Genomic DNA, 12,284 nt, shown 5'->3' on the forward strand with positions numbered 1-12,284 from the left:
TAGGGTGGGACAATTAAGCACCACTTAAAATAGCATTTGACAGCCAGTGAGCATTGTGTGAAAACTGGGGGACAGCTGTTGTCAGTGTCTTCACTGAAGGATGAAGAGCTGGTAAGAATAGGAGCTGAGGTTTGAAGCCCAGGACGGGCTACATAATGAACTTCAGCTGCACTGATCGCCAAGTGTCAACCACTGAGTATGGAAATCCCAGGAAGGATTAACGTGCTGAGCAGAATGATACGTTCCAAATGGCGTCTCCGTCTACAAGTTAAGGGCTTCCGTATGGCTGCCAAGACAACGCAGGAAGTAGCTAGCAAGCCTGGTAACTCAAGTTCTGTCCCCATGACCCACAAGTATTGTGGCTCATGTGTGTCTACACATATCCATAAATGCAGATAAATAATTTAGTGCTATAAAAACTTTAAAAGTCACTGTTTTTTTATTTTGTAAATTAGTTGTTCAAACTATGAGAAATGTCTTTGATGTGTGAAGTTTAAAGAAAAAGGAAGAAAGAAAGAAAGAAAGAAAGAAAGAAAAGAAAAGAAAGGAGGGAAAAAAGAAAGGAAAGAAAAGAAAGAAAGATGGGGAAGGTCTATTTATCAGCTTTCTGTTAGCATAACAGAACCTGAGACAATCAACTAAGGAGGAGAAAAGGTTCGTTTGAGCCCACATTCCCATTAGGTTCTAGTCGTGGATTGTTGGTCTCTGTTTTTGAACCTGTACTCAGGAAGCATTCTCTTATGGGAAGTACAAAAGTTGGTCACCTTAGGACCAGGAGAAAAGGAGGAAGAGGAAGGGTCTGGAAGGTCTCACTGTCTCCTCCAAGGGCACTCTGCCAATGAGGAAGACCATCCACTAAGCTAGTGGTGGTCCTTAACCTGCAGATCACAACTCTCTGTGGTGTTGAATGACCCTTTTACAGAAGTTGCCTAAGCCCATTGGGAAGCCTAGATACATTACTATTTATAATAGTAGTGAAATTATAGCTTTGAGTTAGTGATGAAAATCATTTCATGGCTTAGGAAGCCAAGGCTCAGAGCTCGTCTCAGTTATAATAATGAAGATGGTCCAGTCATACACTGTATTCACAATAGGTATGTGGGTTGCATTGGCGCACTCCCTGTGGTTATGTAAGGTGTGACCGCCAGGGAAAACTGAGCCAGGGCTGTGCAGGGCCTCTTGCAATTATCTTCTAACTTTCTGCAAATCTTTAACTATTTCAAAATAAAAATGTAAAACAGTAACTGCATCTGATCATTCTCAGGGGTCGGTAGCCAGGGCCCCACACGAGGCCTTTGTCCTTTCCGAGAAGGTATGAGCACATTCTCACGTGAGACCTCTCATGTTCCAGAGATGAAAGTGTTCATTTCCCACCAGGGCAAAGCTGGCTGCATTAAACTGGCATCTGCCAAAGATTTCTATCCAGTGAGCAGATATGTTCACATGGTGTCTCATCATTCGATGGAAGGGATTTCTATTAAAATTCTGTATATTACATTAGGTGTGATTTTTAGATGGAATCTTAACATATTGTTAAACAAATGATTCCGCAGCCACCTGAAACACTTTAGTGCTGGCCAGAGATGGGATGAGTAGGGAGTCTGACGGTTGGCCTGTGTGGGAAGCAGGTAGGATGAGAGCCAGAGGCCCAACATTGAAACTGTATCTGCCCTGTGATGGTGGTCTTTGGAGAGCAGTGTCAGCTTTCTCCCATACAGACATGTGTATATTGCTTTCTTCCCTTAGTCTGAAGATACTATATGATGTCACGCAGCAATGGGTGAGAGTGAGTTGTGTGGTGAGGCTGTGGTTAGAGAGCCTTACAAAGCATACAGTGCAGTTGGTACACATCAGGGCTAGTTCTCCTCCCTACCTGTCTCCTCAGAGCTTGTTGTTTGGTTTCAGACGATTGCTGTCACTACTTCAGCTGGAGTAAATGCAGTCACTGTGGACAGATCCCTGGCAGTCTGTCACAGTGTAGTGGGAGGGCTTATTTGTGGTTTCCTTTATCAAAGCTTTTGAGATTTGTGCAAAACTCTCAGGTGATTCTTGAGTTTCTGGTGCTTCCTACATTTGAGCCTGATGCTGTCTTCCCAAACTGACCGCAAAGAACAGTACAAAGGAGGTTCTGTACACACTGCTTCACAGTGTGAAGGAGTCAGTATAGGCAGTATAGGCAGGACCAGTATAGGACCTGCCTATACTGACTCTGCCGCAGTGTGTGTGGTCAGCCATACTACATGCTGTAGGGCACCGCAGCGTGCACCAGCTTTGCTGTTGACTCCTGGCGGAGGTAGAGATGAAGCAGATGACAAGGAATGTGATTTTACTTCCAGCCAAAATGTTAGAGAAATATAACAGGCATTCTTCCCTATGATGCCCTCGCCTGCACATATCTCTGTATGACAGCATGGAGAGGAACACAGCACTAATGGCTCCATTTCAGCATGCTGGCTTTTCAGCTAATTCCCTCTTCTTAAATATGTTCTAATTGTTGGAATATTTTGAAATGAGTCTTTTTATTTGTTTAATCATAGAAGAAATCTTAGCTTGAGCCCTTTTTATTGTGAAGCAGTGTGTTTAATGAAACACTGAAGACCTAGGGTAGGAAGTGAGAGGCAGAAATAGAAAGTGAACAAGGAGCCTCTTGTGCTACAGCTGATGAGAGACCAAATCTCACTCTCCAGAGAGACACAAGAAAGTCTGTCTTGGGGACAGAGAGACAGGGTTTCCCGGTGAGCCTGACCACGTGATTTTGTTCAGAAACATTATCTGTTGAACTCCTCGCTTATTCAGCTGAGAGATTATGACAGATTCATTGTGAATTTTTCACAAATGATAGACAGATGAATGTGCATGTGTGTGATTCAGTGAGCTTCTATGGGTCAAAGCCGGTGGTGGGTAGAATGGATGGATGAATGCATGCATGCGTGTGTGATTTGGTGATCTGTCACACTCAAGGTCAAAGCAATGTGATGGATAGTAATGAAATGTCCATTTCCTCTCCTGGAACCTCGTGTCACATGATGAGCCAGTATACCTGGGACATGATTTGGGAGGTGGTTGTGGCTGTATCCCAGGTCCGTTTTCCCTTGTGGGGTTGGAGATGGATTTGGTCACTGGTTCTTCCTGGTGTCCCACTTTCCCCATCTACAAAGTAGTAGCTGTGCTAGTTTCTGGGATGAATGTGTAAGTACATAGCATGAGGCAAGCCATGTAATATGCAGGAGCTGGTCTGGTATGAGTCGCCCCAGCTGGACTGTGTTTAGTGTGTGCATCTGTCAGTGGTGAAATACAACCAAATGCCTGACCCTCAAGAGGCATCTGGCAGGCAGGTGGATTCCCATAACATGCTTACACTCCAAGGCTGTCAATGGAGGGAGGCACAGGAACCAGTTAGCATTTACCAACATTACAAAACCAAAGTTCCAGAATGTATTCAGAAGTATGGCGTTAGTATAGTCATTTTCAGTGTTGAGCTGTGAAACAAGATAGCACATTAACATTTATAAGATACAAATTGTGTGCTTTTTTTTTTACACAGATCTCCCCCACCCCCAACCCCCCCACTTAGGGTGGAAATTTTTAGTTTTTAAATTTGTTTTTTTTTTAAACATTCTTATACCTGCAGAGAAAACGAGGTGCTCAAAGTCCAGCTGAAGAAATATGTAGGAGCTGTCCAGATGCTGAAAAGAGAAGGTCAAACAGCTGAAGGTGAGGTGGAGATGAGCCCATGGGGGAGGGGCGGCTATTCCCTGGGCAGGCTCAGAGTGTACGTACTCTATCTGACTTAATAGAAAACTGGTGCTGGTGGCATTCCAGAGTCAGACAGAAAATTTTGCTGTATATTCTTGCTAAATGAAAACTAAACTTCTTGGCTTAGTAACAGTTGTATGATGTGGGCACTTATGAACTTTAGCTCTAGAATATTGTGAGCCTTGTGGACAGTTGATTGACCTGAGGCCAGGGGTGTAAGCAGCAGAATTCACACAGGTGAGAACTCAGACCTCCCTGGACTCAGACTTGCCAGGATATCATCTCAGCTCTCTTGTAGTTTCTTTTTTTCCTTTTTTTTTTTTTTGTTTTTTTTGTTTTTTTGGGACAGGGTTTCTCTGTGTAGCCCTGGCTGACCCGGAACTCACTCTGTAGACTGAAAGAACATAGTGGGGGGAAACCCCCACTCAACTCCCTATTCGGCGTGCACCCAAGAATCACGAACAGAACACAACACCTTGATGTAACAACACGAGGTAGTTTAATGGCGGAGCTCCGGGTCGAAACGTATCTCACACAGGAGACAGTGGATTCGACCCTGAGACTCAAAAACTCGGGGTTTTTATAGGGTAGGGGTCTAGGAAGAATTGGCGCCGTTACACATGATTGGCCCATTCAAACATCAGCAACATGATTATGAGTCAGCAGAGTAGTACGTGCAGGCCTGGGCGAATAAGAATTCTAAAGCAGGGGGCTTTTCTGCATCTGGTTAATGTTTCAGCTTTTAACTATGTTCTCTATAGAAAGGGGGGTGAGCAGGAGTCGCGGGCTGCTGGATGTCAATGAGTCAGCCAAGTTAGTCAGAACCAGTTCCTGCATTCCTTCCCTTATCTTTACAACCGGGTGACCTAGCTTCAAGATGGACTCGGGTGTGCCCAGGCTTCTTTGCAGTCTCAGCCCCAGGCCTTTTTAGTTTAAACCTTTTATTTTATTTAATTTCCTTTCATAGACCAGGCTGGCCTCAAACTCAGCAATCCACCTGACTCTGCCTCCCAAGTGCTGGGATTAAAGGCGTGTACCACCATGCCTGAATCTCTTGTAGTTTCTTAATGTCTCATTATCTCAGTTTTCTCATGTGTAAAATGGGATAGTTGGCAGCAGGCAACTTATATGGATTAGCACAGATAGGTACTGGGTAATGTTTCACTATTACTATTATTTATTATTTTAATTTTGAGAATTTTATGGATATGTGCTGTAAGACCCCTGACCCTCAGTCAATGGTACTTACTTCGAGAACCCCTGAGTGAGACACCGAGACACAGATTGATGCAAAAGCAAGAGGTTTATTTTCAGGCACGTTGGGGTCAACCTCAATCAGTCCTTCAAGGCAAGTGTCCAGAAGGTAACCCCAGAATGGCTATTACAAACAGTTTTTATACTTTTTAGGGGCACAGGTTATATCAGCAAGGTTACAGTTCAAACTTATTGGCTAAGCATATTGGCCTTTAAATCCATGCTAGCAAGAGTGGCACACATTTGAACTCTACCTGGGACTTTCCAGAGGGTCAGGTGACTGTCAGTACATTCTGAGAAGTTTTTACTCAAGAATGTTCCTGTGGGTGGAGAGTGGAACTTGGCCTAACCTTGACCTGAGGCGGGTGGGTGTAAGGCCAACGAAAGCCCCTAGGGCCCTTCAGTGCAATGTGTTGGGATCATATTCACCCTTACCCCCTCTCTTAACCACATCACTTCCTGATATCTCCTTTCTTCCCAGCTTGTACCCACCTCTGTTTATGGGCCTACAGAATATGCATATGGGGGGGGGTCAGAGGCCAACTCTGTGGTGGTCCTTAGGATCTGTCATCTTTATTATTAGAGGCATGGTAGCTCCCTGAACTGGGACTCACTAATTGGTCAGCCTGGACAGCTTGTGGGCTCTTCCTCCTCAGCCCCTGAAATGCAAGCATATGTCATGGCATCAGCTTTTTCACACAGATGCTGGGCACTGAACTCAGGTCCTTAGGTGTGCATGGCACACCCTTTACCAACCGCACCACTTCTCCAACCCCTGGGCTTGCTTTCGATGTAAAAACCAGCACTATGAGATGCACTCCTGAATCAGGGTTTTGGGAGCACTTCTCTTCAAATGTACGAGCAGAGTTCATAGTGTTCAGATTGCAGCTGAAGTTCCTTTTCTCAAGATAGAGCCTGAGTGCTCTGAAGCAAGGCTACATGTGAGCCTTTTGAGTATGCAGTGTGATCACCCTAGCTGAACCTCAGTACAGTGACCAGCATAATCCATTGCCAAGTAGCAGCAGCACCTTTTCATGTTCTACTGTGTGCTAAGACACACTGTGCCTAGGCCATGCTCTCCTACTGTGCCGTGTAAGACACACTGTGTACCTGGTTGTCCTCTCACACTGCAGGCCTTACAGGGATGAGCTCATTACTGGGCAACACCATTTGCTCTGTTGTTGCTTATCGAGTCCCGTGAGTTTCTCCTTTTCATCAGTTACCAAAAGAACATCAGCCACTTGCCAGCACCTGAAACAGGCTTGGATCATAGCCTAGGCTGTAACCCTAAAACTCAAAGCTGGGGCAAAAGGTTTGTTTGTTCAAAGCTATCCTGAGCTGTACACTAAGACCCTGTTCCCTGCCCCCAACCCTTCTTCCAGATTTGGCCATTACAGAGAGCACTGTGTAGGCATGTAATGAATAGTCACATGGTACTGTATAACTGTGTATAATACTGTTTGTTTAAACAAAACAAAACAAAACAAAACAAAACAAAAACAAAAGTTGTAAAAGGCAGTGCTTCCCAAAGTGGCACGGCAACTTTCTTCCCAAGCTTGAATCTTCCTTCTAACTAATTAGGACTGTCTCCTCAAGCCCTGGTAGACTTGTCCAGTCTGGACTCTGGTGCCCGAAGGCTTATAGGAGTTGGAGTTGCCTCACTGAGAGCCTGGGGGAAGGGATACTTTATGCATCTAATTCATGATGTCCTTTGGCTTCTGGTCTAAGCGAGGGACCCAATAGTATCTGTTCCCTGAGTTATACGAGGAAACTGAGAATATATTTTAATAGCATAAGCAAGTTTAGTTGCAAGCAAAGTATCTTTTTTATATGTGGCAAAACTAACTAATGCAAATGTGAGCTCATCAGAGGGAAGAGACTGAAAATCTTTTCAGCCCCAAGTGCCTTTGCACTTGACAGAAGTCCCGAGGGCTGACTACAACCTTCATCTTTATAATCTTGCTTTGGAAAATGCCTTCAGGATTAAAATATACATAATACAAAATTAACTGTAAAATACTTTGTCAACAACCTTTAAATTTACAGGTACAAGTCCTCTCCTGTTTGAAAGGCTTTTGGCTCCTGTTGTGGTTGTTAGTGGGGGTGGGGTGTTCTCCACTGACCTGCATTTCCTAGCTAGGCTGGGAGCTCATGGAAGCTTGTATCTCCCTTTGCATTGACTCTTACTCTGGAGGTCCTCTTTGTCATCTTCCTGCAGTGTTACAGCTTTGACAGGAGGGCCACAGTATCCCCTAGGGACGAGCTTGGCAATTATTCACCCACTGTAATTTCTCTGGACATTAGACCACCTCTGTTCATGAACTTGGATTCCTTCCTTCTCTAGGGAGCTGGGACCAGACAGTTGCATGTATAACTAGAGAGCAGAAGTTGACTCTCCATGCTTGAGAGTGGGAAGAAATGCTCAGTGAGGAAAGTGCCCTGTAAACTCTGAGCTGGGTCCCCAGAACCTAACTTAACCAAGCTGGCTGTGGTGGCGAATACTTGAAATCCCAGCCCTGGAAAGGTGCAAGGCAGGGTCAGGGATCACTCCAGCTCCAGAGGCACCTAGACTAGCTACCTTGGCAATTTCTAGGGCGGTGAAATGGTTTTGGCCTGAGAATACCTAGAGGAGGCCTTAGGCCACATTATCGATGGATAAATCCTCAGCCAGGGTCTTCCTAGTGGCCTGGCCCCTCCTCTGACACTGTAGAAAGTTGGTGCTCCTATCATTCTATGCACACATAGAAACCAAAACCCCACAGCTGGATGTGTGCCAGGCTACACACACAGTCAGGCTTCTGCAAGGATGCAGACTGGCTATGTGCATGTGGGCTACACACACAGTCAGGCTTCTGCAAGGATGCAGACTGGCTATGTGCATGTGCAGGAGGTTATGTTGGGAAGCTAGCTCGTGTGACTGTGGCCATCCATCTACTTCACCATCTATAAGGCATCCTGCAGGCTAGAGACTTGGGAAGAGTTGATGTCACATCTCGACTCTGAATCTTGTGAATACACCTTTTCCATAGACTTTCTCTTCCATCTTAAGGCCATCACCTGGATGAAACCTAGCCATGTGATACAGACGGACAGATTCACAGTTGGTGCTTGAATTAGCATTTGATCAAATATCTGCATACCTACCAAGTTTAGTCATATTATCAGACACCAGGTGGGACATGAAACTAACCATTATTGCCCCCTATCCAGAAAGTAGAAGTCAAGATTCCTGCTTGAAGCCAAGCAGCGGTGGCACGTGCTTTAATCCCAGCACTCGGGAGGCAGAGGCAGGTAGATTTCTGAGTTTGAGGCCAGCTTGAGTTCTAGGACAGCCAGGGCTCTACAGAGAAATCCTGTCTTGAAAAACCAACCAAACAAAAAAAGATTCCTGCTTACACTTACTAGGTCTGACCTGTTTTCCTTTTTTCCAGGTTTGATCTTCCAGGTGGTTTTTTGACATGAGATGCATGGGTCCCCAGCCTGGGTGTCCTGTGCTGAGCTCACTGAAGTGCTGGTCTGGGTGCACAGGCTCTGTCTTTGGGCAGCTATTTCACTGGTCCATATTACCATTTCATTTTATTCTGAGAAAAAAAAAATACACGTTTTGGGGAGGACATCTTTCTGGATAGCCAGAACCTGTCATGTGCTGTCTCTACAGACAAGGAACAGTGTAGGTGACCTCTTAGAGCCGACTTTAGACCCTTTAGCTCACCCACTTCTTGGCAGGGGTGCTGTGGCTAGACATGCTTGCTGTGGGTGGTGGAGAGTGCAGAGAAGGCCCTTTTCCCTCCCTTACCTGAGAACACTGCTCCTTCCTTGGATTATTATGCCACTGCCTGAGGAGGGAGCCTGGGGAAATGATTCTTGGAGGAGGGTAAGGCGGGGTATGTGGGCGCAGTCGCAGCATTGTCTGCCTTTAAGTGGTTTCAGAGCTTCGCATGTTCATTTGGGGGCTGAAGGTAATGGCGGTAATGAAAGCAATAACAAGTGGTGGCACCTTTCAAATAGCAGGCAGTTTTCACTTTAGGTTGGGTTGGGGATATTTTGAAGCTCCAAGCTGAGGAGGGTCAGGTGAATTAGCAGACATCTGTCAATTCCTTTCTGAAAGATGAGCGATGATGGTGATAACTGTCTAGTGAACCCCTCTGGAAGCATTGCAGCCATTATCCAGATGAAATAGTATCTGAGAGTCCTGTAAACAAACCTCTGGGAAGTAGTTTTACTTCCTGCCTGAGAGGTTGAAGCAGCTGCCATGGATTCTCATTCATATTCATTCTCTCTCTCTCTCTCTCTCTCTCTCTCTTTCCACACACACACACACACACACACACACACACACACACACACACACACACAGTGTTAATATATTGTAATTGCAACCTCTTTAATACCTAGAGACTAGATATCATAGGACTCGTTTGTCCAGTATGTACAATATATCAGCATAGCAAAGTTACATGAGGTGCACACAGCACACAGGGGGATGGATAAGCTAGAAATGTCTAGCACAAGAATGGAATCTTTTTGCAGTTCCTTCCCTCCCACCTCTTCCATCCACTGAACAAGTACAGCCGGTACACTGATCTCAGAGGTAGGCTAACAATTCTATTTCTACACACAGCATTTCTCCAGTTTAAAAAACTATATACACAAAATATTATTCTACAACCTGTACATTCAAATGTATCAAGCACTTTTATATATCTAAAAGACTAGATGCTTCATGTAAGAACTTCTCTGCTATTGACATGGCGCTGGTAAATAAAAATGTATGCCAAGCAATGGTTATTATCTGAGGTATCTTCTAAATATAACCATTTGGGCTTTGACCCACTTTCTTCTCCCTTCAAACCAGTAGACAAATATAGTCATGTGTAATGCTTAGAAACAGCTGAGCAAATTCCTATCCCCAAGCCATTTACAGAACAAAATTTTCTATGAATTTTAACAGTGTACACTATGTGCTAAATTTACTACTTTGTCATACATTGCCAACCTCTTTAACATCTAGAGTCTAGATGTTGAAAATTTAGACATATTTGTCCATTATATACAGTACACACACAGCAAAACAAAATGCAAATATATAGAAATGGCATTGGAAAAGATCACACACATACACACACACATACACACACACAAACATGGTGTGTGTGTGGGGGGGGTAAGAAATGAGGAATAAGATGCATACACAATACAATAGGATGAAAAAGAGGCACGTCTTCTTCACACCACCAATTTGTCTCTGGACCTCTTCTTCCTCCTGCTGGATCCTCTAAGGTACTGAACAAACAGGGACAAGTATTGCTCCTGGGTCTTTCTAGAGGCGGCCTAAACAATTCCATTTCAAAGTCACTTGTAGAAGACTTGTCTACGATCTTCTTTTTATAGCGACTGGGTATACACGTGATCTCCTACCTCTACTTTACCCTGCATCGGCAATCTCTACAGTTAGATGTCCAGATTTAGCCAAAAGCCAAAAAAGGGTCGGGGGAAAGATTGAGAGCAGCTTTTTCATATTATATACACAGCCCTTCTATGGCTGCATGTTAAGTCGTCGCCAGCGTTTCCGATTGGCTGCATGCGGTTGTCAAGTCTTGGCTTCTCTTGGGTGGAAGGAAGACCTGTGGCTCAGCAATGGTGATCGTTCCTCTTGCCGAGATTCAGGGTCCGCTCACCTTCGTCCAGGACCATTGAGGCCTCTGTTCATCCTGTCCGAGTGCTCATCCATGAGTGAGCGATGGCGATGGCAGAGTGTTCTTGCTCAGACCAGCCGCTTCAGGCTGCATAAGCCCCGAAGGCCCAGCCTGGGCCTTTAGGTGGCCGCCATTCTTTCTGCCATGCCGTGCTCGCTGCCACCTTTGAGAAGTCCTCGAAGGCCTGGCTGGGGCGTCTCGGTGGGCCCAACCCTGGAGAGCAGGGGGCCTGTGGAGTTATGGAGTCCGCTGCCATCCAGACGCATCGTTGTCAGGGAAAGAGTCGTTGCAGAATCATCGTGTGGCCTGGCCGTGGCTACCTTGAGGTTCCTAGCAACCGCAGGATAGGAACAGAGGCTGCTCCGGGACCCCCTATCCCTCTCCGGCTCACCCGGCACCTGGCCGAGGCTGTGGGGGCCCCGGTGGAAAACCACCTTACTACCTAGCTCACTGCGCTCTCTTCCAAAACTCGAATCTGGACTCTTATTCTGATTTTTTTTGCCTTAGCTTCCAAGTGGCAGGGACTATATCCACCCATCCTGTATTATTTTTAAAACTTACTTTATGACTTTGTGTGTAGGTGTGGGGTGTATGTGCCCTGACACATATGGAGGGGAGAGCACAGCTTGTGGAGTCAGGTCTCTCCTTCTGTCTTTATGTGGGTTCCAGGGATTGAACTCAGGTCACCAGGCTTGCTCAGCAAATGTCCCTACCTGCTGAGCCATATTACCCGCCATTCACCTCAGGTTTTGAGAAATGAACATGGAACTGGTTTGGTTAGACTAGCTGCCTAGCAGGCCTTCTCGAGCTTCATGCCTCAGCCCCCCACCCCACCCCACCCCCAGTGCTGGAATTACAGCTGTGTTACCGTGCTCAGCTGTTTGCATGAGTGCACTTTACTAAGTTCTGTTCTCAGACTTAAAAGGATTGATTTTTTTTAAAAAAATCGAATTTACTGGAAAGTCCTAGGGAGTAAGTAGTAGAGCTAACACAGTCTGTATTCACCTCTGGGCATTAACACATTTGTATTTTCCATACATATTTCAGATTTTATAAAAAAAGGATTTGTTACAGTTAGAGTTATGTTGCTACAATAAAACCCTGACCAAGAGCACCTTGGGGAAGAAGAAGTGGTTGATCTGGCTTTTCCTTTCTTGTCTGGTCGTCCTCCGGGGCAGAGACTTTCTGACATCTGGTCGACCTCCGAGGTGTGAAGAAAAAAAAAAAAAAAGTCCACCTGGGTGAAGCCAGAGCAGGAAGTGGAGGCAGAAACCTCGTGCAGGAGTTGTGTGAGACCATAAACAGTGCTACTTCCTGGCTCCCTGCGCACGGCTCACTCAGACCTCGTTCTTAGACAGCTAGGACTAGCTGCTGCAGGGGCCTGGGCCTCCCACATCAGCCATCCATGGAGAAAAAGCCGGGCTGGCAGTGCTGGTTCTTTGACCTCAGCACTTGGGAGACAGAGGCAAGAGGATCCCTGTGTTTAAGACCTGCCGGGTTTACAGATGAGTTCCAGGACACCCAGGTCTACACAGAGAAACCCTGTCTCAAACGCTCCCTTCTTCCCCTGCCACCTCC

The 12,284-nt window shown here is 45.7% G+C and overlaps 1 protein-coding gene across 11 annotated transcripts in view; it reads left to right on the plus strand.

Moving 5' to 3' along the window:
- The window catches only part of Snx29 (sorting nexin 29), a 436,235-nt gene that overhangs the window by 184,468 nt on the left and 239,483 nt on the right, over positions 1 to 12,284 (plus strand). For all 11 annotated transcript variants that reach the window (XM_006522666.3, XM_006522668.4, XM_006522669.4 and 8 more), the window contains one exon: positions 3,632 to 3,714. In XM_006522666.3, the coding sequence (XP_006522729.1) occupies positions 3,632 to 3,714 (83 nt within the window). The remainder of the gene's footprint in view (positions 1 to 3,631; positions 3,715 to 12,284) is intronic.

This window comes from Mus musculus, chromosome 16 (assembly GCF_000001635.26).
Source record: "Mus musculus strain C57BL/6J chromosome 16, GRCm38.p6 C57BL/6J".
NCBI lineage: Eukaryota > Metazoa > Chordata > Mammalia > Rodentia > Muridae > Mus > Mus musculus.